Genomic DNA, 16,681 nt, shown 5'->3' with positions numbered 1-16,681 from the left:
CACATTGGGCTATCTCCTTACAGCTGGAATAGAGGACCCTGTCATATGTGATCACTACATTTGTATTTGATTTAAAAAATGTTCTATTTTGATTTTTAATTTGTTGTTCCATTCTGTATTCTTTATGTAGAACCTGATGTCTGTTGTGTATGGAAGAAAATGTTTGTTATTTATTTTTTTTATTACCTTATTTTCAGAGATGCACTTTTTTTAGATTTTAGTATCATACATTCAAATAAATATGGTATTAGCCTATAACAGTTGTAGACAGTTGCTCATGAGTTGTATGTGAATCTTAAATATTTAGTTCTTATGATGATGAATTTTGAGCTAAAAGATTGCTATTACTGCATTTAAGTTATAACTTTGATCTTCATATATCTTGAAAAAACAAATTCTCACCTGATTGCTGTGCTCTTATTGAAGCCATCTGTACTTAAATGAATATTTACATTTAGCAATTAATTTCTATAAGATATTCTGGTAACATTGAGGCTCTGCTTATAATCAAGAATCTTGTATTCTCAATGTTATCAGAATGTATTTTCAGAATTTGAGAATTCAGATTTTGTTCCATGTCTTTTCCTTTTCATTTAATGATAGACTATAAATGTCCAGAAAGTTTCTTTATAATAAATTTAATTAATAAGCTTAAAAGATATTTCAGGAAATAGTCATATTTTCAGAAGGAGGAAGGCTAAAACTTTCCTTATTTAGAACTACAGACACATCTCTTTCTGTCAGTTTCTGAACTTTATTTGTGAACTCATTAGCAATCTTTAACTTCTCAACTGATTGATAGAAGGTGGTTAGAGAAATGAAGCATAGAACTTTGTTGGATTTTCAAATATATTCTTTAGTGAAGAATGGAAATAAGGCAATCTCCTTCAAATTCAATTCTCTTTCTTCAAGTTGGTACTTTTGATTTTGTCACATCAAATCACATACAAATTATAAATAAGAAGAAATAGGCAGTAAAGTAAAGCAAGAAAAACTTTTCAATCATTAAAATAGTTTTCATTTCAGTCTTTTAATTTTGTATTTATTTTATTTGGATTAAAGTTTGTTACATTTTTATTTACAACATCTGAATAAATTAATGTGTAAATATTTAGTCTGGAAGAACATTTCTAGATCTTAATTTTTCTTAATGACAAAGCACCTAGCAGACTAGTAGAATTTCTACAAACAAGACCGAAATGTTCATTCTTATTTTGTAGAAACATTCATGTTGAAATTCTACAAAATAAGAATGAACATTTCAGTCTTGTTTGTAGAATTTCTACTAGTCTTGTTGAATACACAAGACTTCGCAGGCCTGCTTCATATCATGTTGTTGCATACGAATGTATATAATCCATGCATCATTCATTTTTTGTATCTTTCAAATTTGGCAGTCTGCTGTATTTGTGTTAACTGGGAAGTTTTCAAAATAGAAAACTGCCTAGACTCTGTGAGTTTTCTATTTTGAAAACTGATGTTTGAAGATCGTTGGCTGATGATTGGTTGATTATTAATTCATCACATTTTAATGTGTGCTGGGAAAAATCGCCATTTATCTTGATTATAAAATAAAATCTGAGATCTATTCTGGAACTGTTGATTGGATCAATTGTCTTCTGTGCTTCTATGAGTTTGATATGACATTTGACAACAGCTGAACAAATATAGACAAATCAAATAAGGAAACATTAGATATATAATTTTTTTTTAAAATATAGGCTAATTGATTTTTTAAATATTTTTTACCTGATATGTTTACAGTTTGTTCTGAATATAAGTGTTTCAAATATTTTGAATCTTTAGAAGTTGCAATATATGAAATTTTCAATTGCATTAAAAATATCTTAAGTTAATGTTTTTTATACATTTGTTTTCATAGAGTTTTATGCAGATATAAAGAGAGTAAGGTAGTGTTATCTGTCACATACCTCACTGTGAGTGCAGTGATTTCTCCAGAAACTAGGGGAATGTTGATACCATTGAATGATAAGTTTTGTGTGTGATTGATGAATGGTGGTAATTTTGTACGTAAATCAGAATAGATCAGAAGAGAGTATTGTTTGTCTGTCTGTCTTTTATGTCCACAATGAAATAGTACATAATGTTTCTTTTTATTGCCTAAGTTTTTTCCTTCTTCCAAGCCTCTAATTCCTCTAATAATGAATTAGCCATGTCATTTAAAAGGAAACATCCTATCTTTTCAGTCTTTAGATGTAAATGATAATGATATTGCAACATATTATTACTGTACAGTACATATTAAAATTTTTCAGATTTAATTAATTAGTATAATTTCTTTTTATTTCACTAAACTTTCATATTTTATTTTTAATATAAATTATTTGATTTTACTCAATATTTCTTTCTTGAATTATGAATTTTTATTATTAACTTTGTTTTTTTTTTCAGTTCTGATAATTTTTTGCAACATTTTAATAAAACACAAAATATCACAATTAGGAATTCCATTTTTTTGCACTTTATTATTATTTTTTTACAATTATTAAATATTAAAGCTCAAATCCAATTGGAAGGATTCTAAGAATTGTGAAGAACTTTTGTTTGGCATTTTCACTAATCTGACAATATATGTGAACATAGTAAATATCAACTTTCCAAAATCCAATGTATTGATACTAAGCTAAACAATCACTGTAATTAATCAGGCTATTAATGTGCTATAATTAATAATTAGAAACTAAGTAATTTGGTACTAGAGATAGATGTTAGGCACCATCTCTTATCTAAATTAATAATTATAATAATTTAATAATTTATTAAATAATTTAGAACCATCTGGAAGAAAAGAACTAGCCCAAAGTGGGGCTAGTTCTAAGCAGAGGTTGCAAGTTTAAACCCTGCTCTGGGCTAGTTCTTTTCTTCCAGATGGTTCTGGTTCTAAATTATTTAATAAATCATTAATTTAAATAAGAGATGGTACCTGACACATACCTCTAGTACCAAATTACTTAGTTTCTAATTATTAATTATAGCATATTAATAGCCTGATTAATTAAGGTGATCATTTGCCTCGTGAACATAGTGTCGTATTCTGTAAACCACTATTTTAAAATGTTCTTCTTTCAAATATCATTAATTTTTTTTTCTTTTCAAGAGTTACTTTATCATTATCTGCTCTTGCTAATGAAACTCTTTAAAAATGTCTTGAAGTGTATAAATTTTATAAAAATTATCTCAAATCTTGTTAATTAAATAGTTGAACATTTTTTTCTAATCATTAAATTAGTCTTGTTACAACCCAATAAATAATCATTTTTATTATTTAGTGTAGATAATTTTTGATTACTTTTATACAATAATCTTAGTTCAAAGATGATTTTTGAATAAAAATTTATATATTCTGTGAATCCATTGTTGATGGTAAATAGCCATTTAAAATGTTTTGCTCTCTGAATAATAATAAAATTTATTATATACTGTAGTATTGATGATAAAGAAAAAAATAGTGGTGTAAATAATGAAATTGGTTCTTTGCTTATCACTACTATTTAGATAAGATAAAGATGGTCTAAACTTTGAACAAATTGTATTTTATGTTTGACTTATTTTCTAATGTTTGAAAATGCTGTTGTGTGATATCTAGATATTCTGAAAAATAGTATTTTGAGGATGACATCTTTGCATGTACTCTTTAATTCATAGGTGAACATTCAAATAAAATTTAGATATAAAAATTTTAAGATTATCTATATAATATTTTCAAATGATATAGATGATAATTGATTTTTTTTTAAGGCATGCTTGTTAATTCAAGTTATTTTTAATTAAGCAGAATATTTATATAAAATATTTTGTAAATATTATGCATTTCTTATTTCAAATTTAATTTCTTATACTGTTATCTGTTAAAATAATACAAAGGTAAATTCTAATCTCATTTAATATTAATTTATTTCAGAATAGAAATTCCAGTTGCATAAAGATATTTTTGGCTATAAAATAAAAATGGAGATACATAGTTTTGGTGTAGATCCGATAACGTGTCATGCTTGGAATCAGAATAGAACTCGTAAGTTGCTAATTAAATAGTTTTTTGTACACGTTATAAAAAGTATTTTCTTTATATTATTTTTATATTTTACAGAACTTGCTCTGTCTCCAAATAGCAATGAAGTTCATATCTATCAACAGGAGAGTGATAAATGGTCATGTATTGATGTCCTAACACAACATGATTTACGGGTAACAAGCATTGATTGGGCACCAAACACTAATAGAATTGTCACTTGTTCTGCAGTAAGTAATAATTATAACTACTCAAAATATAAATAGAAAAATATATAAATACATTTTATCAAATAAAAAAAATAATAATAATAAAATAATAATATATTTTCCAATATATTCCTTATGTATGAATTATGTATATTATATATAATTAAACAAAAAATTGTAATTTTAAGATAAAGAGAAAATTTAAGATTAAAAAAAAAAAGGTATCAGTGTTTGTGAAACTAAATAATAATGAATCATAAGAAAAAAGAATATATATATACTTTTTTTCTTCAAACTTTAACTGATAGTTTTAAGGTGGTATAGAATTTAAGGAATAGAAGTGAGGACTAGTTTTGTAATATTTTTTTCTTTCTTTATTGAAAATGTAACTAGAAAACTGATTCTATGTACACCCATGGAAAGTCTGCTAGTTAAAAATATTGTAATAAAATTTAATGATTACGATGAAAAGATATTCACTTCTTATAGCATGAGGCTGTTTTCATAATATATTGAGATTTTTCATTCTCAATACAAAAATTTCATTCTTTTTGGCATTATTTTATTAGATTTATATAAATTTATTTATTGAATACATTTACTGATATAGTTTACTTGTTCTGTTTTTAAATTGATTAAAGTATATAATTTTCAGTTTTCTAAGAACAAAAATTGTTTTTCTATATAATGTTTAAACATCTAATTGTCATGGAAACCACATTAATTCTTTTTGCATAAATACTAATCATACTGCTTATCAAAGTTAACAAACATATACTCTCTTTATTTAAAAAAATGTTTTCTGCTCAAGTTGAGCCATCTTCAGTTAAGAACAATTTACACACAACAGTAAAATGTTGTTATAATCAGCAAAAGTGAACTGTGTTCTAAAACATAATTTAAATATTTTTCTTCTTCTGGTCAAGGCTTGTTACTTTAAAACATGCTGGTAATTTAAATAGTTCTGTTTAGTTTAAAAGCTTGTTGTTTTATGTTCTATTTTTATATAAGCTATTCTTAAAGTTCAAAACTCTAACTGAAGATGGCTGAACTTGTACTGAAAACATTTTTAAAATAAAGAGTGTATATTTGGTAACTTAATAAGCAGTATGGTTAGTAGTTATTCTACTATTGTGCCAAGTTTTGTGAAGCATAAAGACATGTGTCATAATTTTTTTGTTTTTGTGGAATTATTGACATGATATTGAATTCAAGTTGTGATGGGTTGAAGTTCAAGTTGAATTCAATAAAATTTCTAACAATTCCAACACCAGTTTCACTAAAAAGTGAAATCTAAAAGTTCTGATTCTTTTCAAAATTATAATTGGATATTGTTAGTGAAAATACAAAAAGGTGTATCTTAAAATTTGGCCAAAATGAGTTAGATTCACTTTTAAATATAAGCCTGAGTCTTTTGTGTTGTGGCAGAGTCACATATCTCTATGTAACATTGTTTGCATTCTATGGAATAATAAACACTAGGCATTTCTCAAATATCTGATGAAAATATAACTTATGGACATTCCTCCAAAGATGCCATAAACGTTGTTTATAAATGATTTATGAATGAGGCATATCTAGACTTGTGCCTCTTTGTCACAAAATTACCCAGAGATTATGTGGAATTATCTTTCTACATATCGTGATTCGGTGAAATGACTCAACCAGGGAAAAATGTTTCAAGGTCAAACACTAAGCTGTCATGTTTTTCTAATCATGTGACCACTGTGTTTAATATATTTTATCCTTAAATTAATTAAAATATCTATAACCGTGAGGTAGATAATAGTAGGGCTTATCACACCAATGATAATGGGCACAAACACTCAAGAATCAAAGTAAAAACATTTAATAAAACAAAAATGGGGTGTACAATAAGATGATTACAAAAGTATAGAAACTGAAAAATCCAAAATGCATTTCGGACTATTTTCTAATAGAAAATAGTCCTTCATCAGTTGGTTAACAAAAGGTTTTAGTATACTTAAGAATTATACTTAAAAATTATACAAGGTGAAAGAATAAATTTAAAATTAAACTAAAACTATGCCTAAAGCTAATACAATATAAAGCTATAGAAAATGTTGCCATGATAGTATGAGCAGTAAGCAATATCAATGTAGACAGGAGTAATATTTCTTCTTAACGTTGCATGGTAACTTGACAAACAGGGTGCTGATACAAAACAGTTATGAATTAGCCAGATTATTGGTTACAGTTATGAACTAAACGAAATATGAACGAAAGCATATTCACTCACCACATCAGTTTGTTTAAAAACAGTACTCACATCCAAAACCAATAACCAGTGCAAAAACTTTCAAAAAGCAAATGTTTTTGATTCCCTTTCTGGAATCTTCGTCAGGCTTACTTATTTCTTTCCGTTGAAACTGGATTTGAAGGTTTTTTAAAACATATAACGTGCTTTGCTTCCAAATAATTTTTAAAAGAAAGTAATTCACGAGCCGCTTTGAAAAAATATAATCGGCCAATGGGGTTGCGTTGAGTGCACGTCATAATAAGATATCTCTTATTTATGAGTATACTATTGTTTCAGTCTTGATTCGTCCTCCAATAAGCACTGCCATGCTGTGGAGAGGTTCTTTTCTTCTTTAAAATTAATGCATCCTGCATCGCAATCTGCCTTAAAAATTTTGATTGCTTCTAATGTTCTTAAATGCTCTTGATGTTGGGTGGTTTGGATAATTTGCGTTTCTTCAGAAAATGGTATTACGTCTGGGTTTGTGGCATATGTGGACAAAGCTGTTGTATATTTGTTACGTGTGATATCGGACTTGTGCTCTTATATTCTAATATCTAAAGGCCACTTGGTGGAACCGATGTAAAATAAATTCCTATCCCATCTCTCGTCTTTCAAAGGAATGCTATATACACCCGGGAGTCCATTCGGGTCAGATCTGTCTTTCCCGTTCCTTAATATATCATATATGGAAAGGTTTCTTCTGTATACAATCTTTAATCCTTTTTTTCTTGCCACTGTGTTGTATACTCTTTTTAGCTGTGAGTTATATGATATCGGGATTCTCTCAATGGTTTCCTCATTACTATCCCTCTTTACTTTTTTCTCAACTTCTGGAGTATTTTGTTGACGACTGTGTCGGTTACATAACTTACTTATGATGCTGCCGTAACAGTGCTGTTTAGCTATGTTCTTAATGTAGGATAATTCCTTATGTAGATAATGGGCGGTTGAAGAATGGGTATAGGCTCTATGTATTAACGCTCTAAATGCGGCTACTTTATACTGAAATGGATCACAGGAATCTACTGGAATGTATGTTGGTATTGTTGTAGGCTTTATTCTGTAGACTTGTGTCTGTACTGTGTTATATTTAATCTCCATGTCTATGTCTAAGAAGTGTACTCTTTCCTTACTTTGTTGTTCCAGTTCTACTACCAGGCCATAAGGATTATTTTTCATTGCTTCTTCAAATTGTTTTAGATTTTGTTCTGTCTTCCAAAGGATGATGATATCGTCTATATATCTTCTGTACAACAGGATGTTCGGGAGAAATGACGGAAGAGTCTTGCTTTCTAATGTCCTGATAACCATTTCGCATAAATCTCCGGACAGTGGACGCACAGTATACGTACAAGAAAGGGGTGTACCCATGGGAAGTCCACTGTCCAACTGTCCAAATCTTCATTCAAGAAATAATATATTATTTCTTGAATGAAGATTATTGCACTATAAATAAGCAATACCAGTAAGCGGGTAGCCTACTTCACCACTCAACATCTTTCAGTTTCTGACATATATTAATGAGTTTAAACAAAATTTTTGAATTGCATTTTTGTTTTTCCAATGTATTTTTTTAACTCACTTTTGTACTTCATGTGATTTCTTCTTAAATAGTTTATCTTTATGTCAGTGTACTCATATGGTGTGTCCCAAAAGTATATATAATCTGCATTATAGTATCAATATTTTACTGCTTTTCAGAATTGTTAGGAATGATTTCAAGAGAAATGAGAATGATTTCATTTGCATATGCAAAAAGTACTTTACACTGATCGTTGATAATTTCAAAATTAAAGATCATTATACAACAATTTAACAATAAAAATATATTTTTTGGCTGTCCCAAAAGTATAGATAATAAAACAGAATTGCAAAATTTGAAGCAAAAGAAACTTGTCATTTATTTTTATTTTTATCACAACACTTTGTTGTCAAGTAGTAATTTAAATACTGAATCAAAACTTTCCAAAATTCCACATGGAAGAGAGTTTAGTATGAAAGAAATTGCAAGAATATGGATATTAAAAGCAGAAGGCTATCATGTCAAGGAAATCGCTGTTTTAATGAACAGATCTACTGGAATTTATAAAATTTTGAGAAAATCATCACCAATACCTTCTAAACATCGATCAGGAAGACCCAAAATCACATTTCAAAGGGATGATAATCAAATTGTGCACCTTGCTTCACAACAGGATAAATCAGTTTGTCAAATTTTGTTTGAAAGTGAATTAAAAATATCAAAAAGCACTGTTCATCAAAGAAGTTAAGCAGCTCCACATACGAAATTTGATGCCTTTATAAAGAAACCATCACTAACAAAATGACACAAATTGGCAAGAATGCAGTGGGCTAAAGATAACATGCTATGGAATGACCAATGGTAGATACAATTCCTAACATCATGCCAGTAATTGTATGGTCTAATTAATGGCAGGATGTTAGGAAAGAAGAGAGCAGTTTTTTCAGCAGGCAACAGGGTGGTGGTTCTGTTATGGCATGGGGCTGCTTTGGATTTAATGGTTTATTAAATTTAGTGATTTTAACTGATAGACATCTAAAAGTTATCAAGAAGTCCTAAAAAATAATTTATTACCTATTGGAGAAGAAATTGGAGGATCTTCCAACAGGACAATGCCAGCATTCGTTGTTCACTCTCAACAACTAAGTGGCTCGAAGATTATAATAATCAAGTTATAAAGTGGTCGGCAAGAAGCCCAGACATTAATACTATTGAGAACTTGTGGGGCATTTTTGCTTGAAAACTTTATGCTAATAACAGGCATTTATGATGGTTTCAGGGCTTAAACAAGAAATCATTGAGTGCTGGTTTTAAATGGATCCAGAAATCTTACAAAATTCAATTAAATCGGTGTCTAATTTCATTTTTGAGGCTATTAAGCGTAATGGCAGTTCTATTTCATATTAAAACAATTTTCATCAATTTATGTTATGAAGTATTGCTCAAAGTTTAAACTTATCTATATTTTTGAGACATCACAAAATACGTATTTTGTGTTTAACACTTTATGTAACTGTCAAATATTGTAAAAACAACTATATAACATTGTATTATGCTATAAATAAACAATAACCATGTGCATTGTTAAGAAATACTTAATGTTTAAAATAAATAAAAACATATAGATTTTCTATATTTTTGGGACACATTATATTTTTGTGTTTATTGTTGATTTTAAGTTTGACATTAAAAATGCTTCAGTACAATAATGTCTCTCTCCATTTTGTTTTTATTGCATACAAAACATTTTATTTTAATAGCAATCAGTTGATTTAGTTATTTTGAACTAAGCCAAATTTTAATATTAAAATCAATGTCTTAATTCTAAAAGGCATCTCATTAAATCAGCAGAGAGTTTTTTTATTATTACTAAAACATAAAGGCGTATCTCAAAATAATGATGATAATGAAGCCAGCGATAAACTTATGTTTTTATAGTATTTACCAAGAACTGTAAACGAAAACAGCAGTGCTTTATACTCAATAGTTTCTTATTTATGAAGAAAATAAGAAAAACCTTTAAATCACTCTCCTGTAAAGTTGAAAGAAATGAGACATCCTGATGTATTTTCAATAACAATATAGTCTAAGCTGGCAGCACAATAGTACTAACCAAGTAGTTACTTACATGTTGCCAGGTTGTTTTCATTCAAACATGTCTAACAGCTTGCATAAATGTGCCAAATGATGTAAAATTTATTATATTGCCATTTTTTACTCTGAAATGCTAAAATTTGAATTATTACATTGTAATGCCTTATAAATTCTTTTTGAGAGTTTGGATAGTTTCTTAAGGGTGCATTACATAAATGACTGTTTAAGAGTACCAGGCCTGGACTTTATGCAAGCAATAAATAAAAACAAAATTATTAACAAGTCAAAAAGAACCTGAAATAATTACTGTGTGAGATAATGAAAAAATCTGTTTATTATTCTAGACCCAAATATGTACAAGAAGGAAATAAAGTTAGCAAAAATTTGAAATATAATAAAAAGATATTTTATCAAATTCAAAAAACAAATATATACAAGAACTTTCCTGACACTTAGGGACTTAAAAATTAAATTATAACTATCTTAGAATTATCTCCACAAAATTGACAAGTAAAAATATGAAATTGAAATCTATTACAAAGTCACAGATATATCTTACAAATTAAATTCACCTAACTGTCACCAAGAAACTTCTATGTCATCAAGGAAACTTGAAAGCCTTGCTTTAACCTCTCTAGATCTTTAGAATTGCTTCATTTGATCTCGAGCTTTATCTCTTTCGTATAGTGTGATTGTAGTGACGTTACGTGATTATGCCCACTTGATCCTATTTACATACTCAAATGGCTAACGTTCATTTAATTCTAGTAATTTTTTTTTAAGTCGTGTCATCACCCTTATATTTAATCTTTTATAATTTTCCATTGTTCTTCTTTGGTGAAAATTTGGGGTGGGGAGATCATTCTTTTAACTTCCTATGGAAGTCCCTCCCAAGATGTCACTTCTGGTTTCAATGATGTAATAGGTTGCTGCCAGCAGTCATTATAGTAATGTGAGTTTAGAATTTAGAATATTATCCAGGTGAGGTGTAGTAGTCTATCCATAATGAAATAAAATGTTCCAAAATAAATCAGAAAACAAACTAAAAATAATCTCCAAACAAAATATAACTGGTTAGAATTGACTCCTTACATCATTAGATATCAGAGACTTAACAGTATACCAAACAGGTTTATTTTAAAAATTTAACTTTATTTGGAACTCAACAGCAATTACATCTGTGTAATCAACCAGTGGATTGAATTTTCAATGTAGATGCAACATCAAAATATACAGAGAAACAAATAAGCCAAGCATAGTAAAAAGCATTTCAATAATAAAATTTTGACAGAAGTTTGGGCAGAACTGTATTCTAATCGTTGTTATTGCTGACAGTATATTAATGGAGAGTTTAGTTTTTGCCAAATATAATTGAAAAATTTTTTCATGTGCCAAATAAAACCTTAAAAAAATGCCAAAACTGGAAACACTAATTACTTGTTAATGATTATAATTTAAACAATTTTAATTATTACCTGAAACAAAAAATTGTGTTATTAAATATTTAAAAAAAATCATTTTAAGTATTGGAAATTATGATAAATTTTTCTTGATTCTGATACCAATTCAAATTGTTTCATTACTAAGTAGTAATATTTCTTCTATGAGTATATATTATTGAAATCATTCTAAATATATCATATGCCTGTTTCTTGGTGCTGATTTGCATAAATGAAAATCATTCCTAATTGAAATTTATCGTTACACAGAGTACGTGATTTTAAGCATGGTCTTGCTTAAATAGTATTATACATTGCATTAACAAATTAGATTGGCTATGTTTGTTTATTATTGTTTTCATGTATGATTTATTGCTGACATGAAAACTACTTAGAAAATTTTCAAAATTTTTGATGATAGAAATGTTAATTACAAAAATGTTCAATATCTGAAATATTCCATTTTGTCTTCTCAAATCCAGCTTGTAATTTTTTAGAAACAGATATGGAAATTATCAATAACTATGCAGTTTTAGAAACTTAATGCTAAATATAATTAATTAATGAATATCACTAAAATTATTGTTTATATTTTTTATTATAAAAATAATATAGCAATTTTGGCAATATTCAAATCTTATACAGCATTATCCTAAATTAATGAATTATATAAATTTTAATTTAATATAACTCTTTTTTAAAAATAAGGAGCTATTATAGAATTATAATTTTTACAAAATAATATAGTGCGTGTTTTTTTTTCCTTTAAGGATCGAAATGCTTATGTTTGGACTCAGGTGAGTGGCAAATGGAAGCCAATGTTAGTACTTCTACGCATTAATCGTGCTGCCACATGTGTTAGATGGTCTCCAAAAGGTAAGAATTTGTCTTAAAAACAAAAAATTAACATATATTTATTAATTATTAATACAGTATTGTGTTAATAATCAAAGAAAAATCCTACTTTGTTTTAAGGAAAATGTTGGTAATGCAGTAAATTTAACAAATTTTATGTAAAAGCAATACAATTTATTAATAGATCCATTTTAGGAAACTATTTTCCTTGTTGATTTGTCAGGATAGTTTTCATGTTACAATATTTTTATGTAGAAAATTTCATTTTTAAAGCTGTCTTACAGATTAGTTATCAAGAATCAGGAATATCAGATGAACTAATATATTAGTGATCTATATCATGTTACTTATTGGTGCAAGGTTTAGTTTAAAAAGTTTAAATTCATTGATATTTATTTTGAATAATAGATAATGATTTTGATTTTTAGTCAGTGACTGTTGTCATAATTTTTGTCTTTTATATTGGGGTTTTTTTTATAAACAAACTTCATCAGCTAACCTGATATACATTAAAGCAATACATCAATCAAAGCCGAATTATTGGGCTAGAAATGGCTATAATAATAATAATTTATAAGATAATTTGGTACTAGAGTTAGGCATAAGGTGCCATCTTTTGCTAAATTTAATAATTATAATTTTTTAATTTAATAATTGGTAGTGTAATTGGCAATGCATCTGCATGGTAAGCAGGAGTTGCGGGTTCAAATCCCGCTTCCGGAGACAATTCTTTTCTTCCAGTTAGTTCTAAATTATTTAATTAAAAAATTATAATTATTAAATTTAGCAAGAGATGGTGCCTAATGCCTAACTTTAGTACCGAATTATCTTATAAATTATTATTATTATTATAGCCATTTCTATTCATTGAAGCAAATCATCTATGCTAGCCATAGAAGCAAATCTTCTATGAGTTCAAGCTTCAATATATTAGGTCAAGTGGTTAATGCCTCTTGACTGGTCACAACAAATTTATTAACATAGAAAAAATATATAAATTATATAATTATCTTGGTTGAATGAAAAAAATTAAACATTGATTTTTTTCAAAGTGTAGTCACTTAAAAAATGAAGACCATACCTCTGTCTTAATCCTTTAGCCTTTCCACAACTACAAATCAAGTGAAATTTGAAAAATTACCGTTACATCTCGGGCAGACATTATTAGATTACACACACAATTTATTATTAATCAGTATAACATCTTTGTTAAGTCTAAGTTGAATAAAGAATTTTTTAATGTTAAATGGTAAGTTTGTCAATATATAGTTATTAATGTAAGGATATTCCAATATCATGCTGTACCAATATGGTGATTTATGTATATGAATATCTTCAATATTGTGAGATAATGAACTTTCCAATACATTTCAAATTAATTGAGTACTTAATTCTTCACTTATCTCCGGCGCATCTATAAACAGCCAAATGGAAAACCCAAAACTATTAAACACTTTAGTCAGTTGACTCATCCAATTTATATTCGGCCCATTTAACAATGATTTATGATATAATTGTCTCAGTAGAATGGATGAAAGCCACCCACTGCCCCTCAACATCATAAGAAATTTAATACATCTTTTTATAAACATTGCACTTAATTTAAATCTACTCAGCTCCAACATAAGTGCACTACCAGGCACATTAAACCCCAATGAAAATATTTTACATATAAATCTATTCTGAATTACTTCCAGTTTCTGGTATTTAGAGAGAAACCAGATTGGAGATGCATAACTCACTGTGTTTACTATAATAGTTAAACAGCTTAAAATGAACTTGAATATTTTTTAGTTTAATCATTGAAAACAACTTCACTGCATTGTTAATTAGCTTGTTTGCTTTAACCATAGACATACTAACTTGTTTATCAAAGGATAGAGTAGGAGTTAAAATAATCCCCAAAAACTTAATTTCATTCACCATCTTTAGCTCTTCCCCATTAATATAAAAAGACATATTCTTCCTGGGAAGTCTAGCCCCATTTCTAAAAGTCATTATAAACAATTTATTAGGGCTAATTTTTAATTTTAACTTCATAAAATATGTCATTAGTTCCTGAATTTTTCTACATAATGCAGTTGCAGTAGGAGCAATTATCACAATATTGTCAGCATAGGAGATTGTGTGTACAATATAATCATCACTATAAACCCATCATCGTCTCTATCAAAACAATAGTTTATATCAAAAGTGTAAAAATTAAAAAGATGGGAAACCAAGGATCTCCTTGTAGCAAACCCCGATCCACCTTAAAAGGTGGCCACTGCTTTTGCTGTCTTGTTTAATAATCACATCATAATGACTGAATAATGAGTCTATAATTTCCATCATTTGAGTCTCAGCCCGATATTGATGCATTTTATTTTGCAAGTCTAATGCTTACCACATCGTATGCTTTCTCGATATCCAGAAACAGTGCGAATATCTTATATCTCTTTCTGTGGAGCTGAATTTGGATGATAGCCATTAATATGAAAAGTGCCAGTTGTGTGCCTCCATTCTTTATAAATGCAAACTGAGTGGTGTTCCTATAATTATTGTTGTCAATCCATGAATTAAACTTGGATAGTAAAACTGAAGTAAAAAGTTTTCAAAAAGTAGACAATAGCACAATAGGCCGATAATTGCCTGGGTCCATTCCATCACCTTTCTTATACAACATGTAAAATATCACCTTATTCCAATCGTCTGGGACTACACCCCTCTTGTAAAATTCATTATATTGTCTAGCTATGTAGCTAATTATAACAGTGGGTAGATTTTTAACTATATAGTTAGGGATATCATTGCTACCAGCTGCTGTTTTTTCCTTAAGTTTTTTAATGCATTGCTGTAAATTTTGAACACAAAAAACATCATCACTGGGTTTTTCTATGAGACAGATACCCATCGTATAATTTAGGCTGAATTTACTGTGATAGACAGCTGAGAATCTCTCAAAATGGTGATGCCAACTATTATACGGCACACGGCCTGAAACACTAGTTAACCCAAAGGGTCAACAAAACCTATTTATAATACCCCAGAATGTTTTTGACTCTTTTAACTCTGTCAGTTTGTTACTAATTTCCAAAAAATATTTTTCTTTTTTGATTTCATGTAATTTATATACATTCTCTTATTCTCTAAATACTTCTTCCAAGCAGATTCAAGATTGGTTTTTCTAAACTGAAATAAGCTCCTTTGTTTTCTTATTTTATAATAACAACACTTGTTGTCGAACCAAATTTGTTTATATCTCAATGGCTTATTGCCTGGCCAACACTTAAACCGATAAGCTTCAATGATAGAAATTAGATATTTATAATTATCAATTGAATTGTGTTCCTTTCTTAAAGTAATATCTCCTCAGTCTTATTAGGGATTTCCTCTAAGAGTTTCAATTTATTAAATCTTCTACTCATTGGTAATCTCGAGTCCTCTTGAACTTGTATTGCTTTCTGCGTAGTATTTATTCCAAACGTACTTTCCAATACCTTCAACTGAACTGGATAGTGATCAGATTCATCTATATAAAGTACTGACACCTTAGTAATAGACTTAACATCTCTTCAGAACAGATAATATAATCTATAACAGACTTACCAGTCTGGGCTATAAATGTGTATTTGGCTGGGATGTTCCCAACCACCCTGCCATTCAGTATGAAAAAATTGTTTTTCTGTACAAAATTCAGAAGATTCTTCCACTTGAGTTTACCAGTTTGTCTTCAGATTCTCTTCTATTATTGATATCAAGTCTCTTACCTCTATAAATTGTGTCCAGTTTGTCTCCTATGCGAGCGTTAAAATCCTCTCCTACAATCCACAAATTTGAATAGTTAATCCATTGGTCAATAGCTGTTTGAACTTCATCATAGTACTTTGAGCTATCTGCCAACGGGGATAGATAGATCAATGCAACTCCTACTCTCAACTCCCCCCAAATTGTTCGAAGACTGATTCAGTGCCACCGGGGCAAAACTATAATTTGAGGTAAAATAAGATTGCACTAAATCTCCTAAGGACCTTTGAATTAACAATAATAGGCCTCCAGATGGACAGCCAAACCTCTGTATCCTTTGGACATTACTGTTTAGGACTCAATATTTGTCTTCTAGAGATTCTTTTCCTACTTTGTTTATATCAGTTATCCACATCTCAGTGAACCTGATAACAGCATGCAATTTTAAATATTGTATTAAGGAATCGTTGTAAATTTTTCCATACAGACCCTGATGTTCCAAAAACTTATACTTAAAATTGCTGACTTCTCCTCAAGTTTTTC

General features: G+C 28.7%; 1 protein-coding gene across 3 annotated transcripts in view; it reads left to right on the top strand.

Moving 5' to 3' along the window:
• Positions 1-16,681, top strand: part of Arpc1 (Actin-related protein 2/3 complex, subunit 1A) — a 67,140-nt gene that overhangs the window by 12,752 nt on the left and 37,707 nt on the right. For all 3 annotated transcript variants that reach the window (XM_067265853.1, XM_067265854.1, XM_067265855.1), the window contains exons 2-4: positions 3,923-4,033; positions 4,109-4,260; positions 12,328-12,433. In XM_067265853.1, coding sequence (XP_067121954.1) covers positions 3,970-4,033; positions 4,109-4,260; positions 12,328-12,433 — 322 coding nt within the window. In that variant the 5' untranslated portion in view covers positions 3,923-3,969. The remainder of the gene's footprint in view (positions 1-3,922; positions 4,034-4,108; positions 4,261-12,327; positions 12,434-16,681) is intronic.

Source organism: Centruroides vittatus, unplaced genomic scaffold (assembly GCF_030686945.1).
Source record: "Centruroides vittatus isolate TY-2023 unplaced genomic scaffold, ASM3068694v2 contig_250, whole genome shotgun sequence".
Lineage (NCBI taxonomy): Eukaryota > Metazoa > Arthropoda > Arachnida > Scorpiones > Buthidae > Centruroides > Centruroides vittatus.
This window is presented reverse-complemented; position numbering and strand designations above follow the sequence as displayed.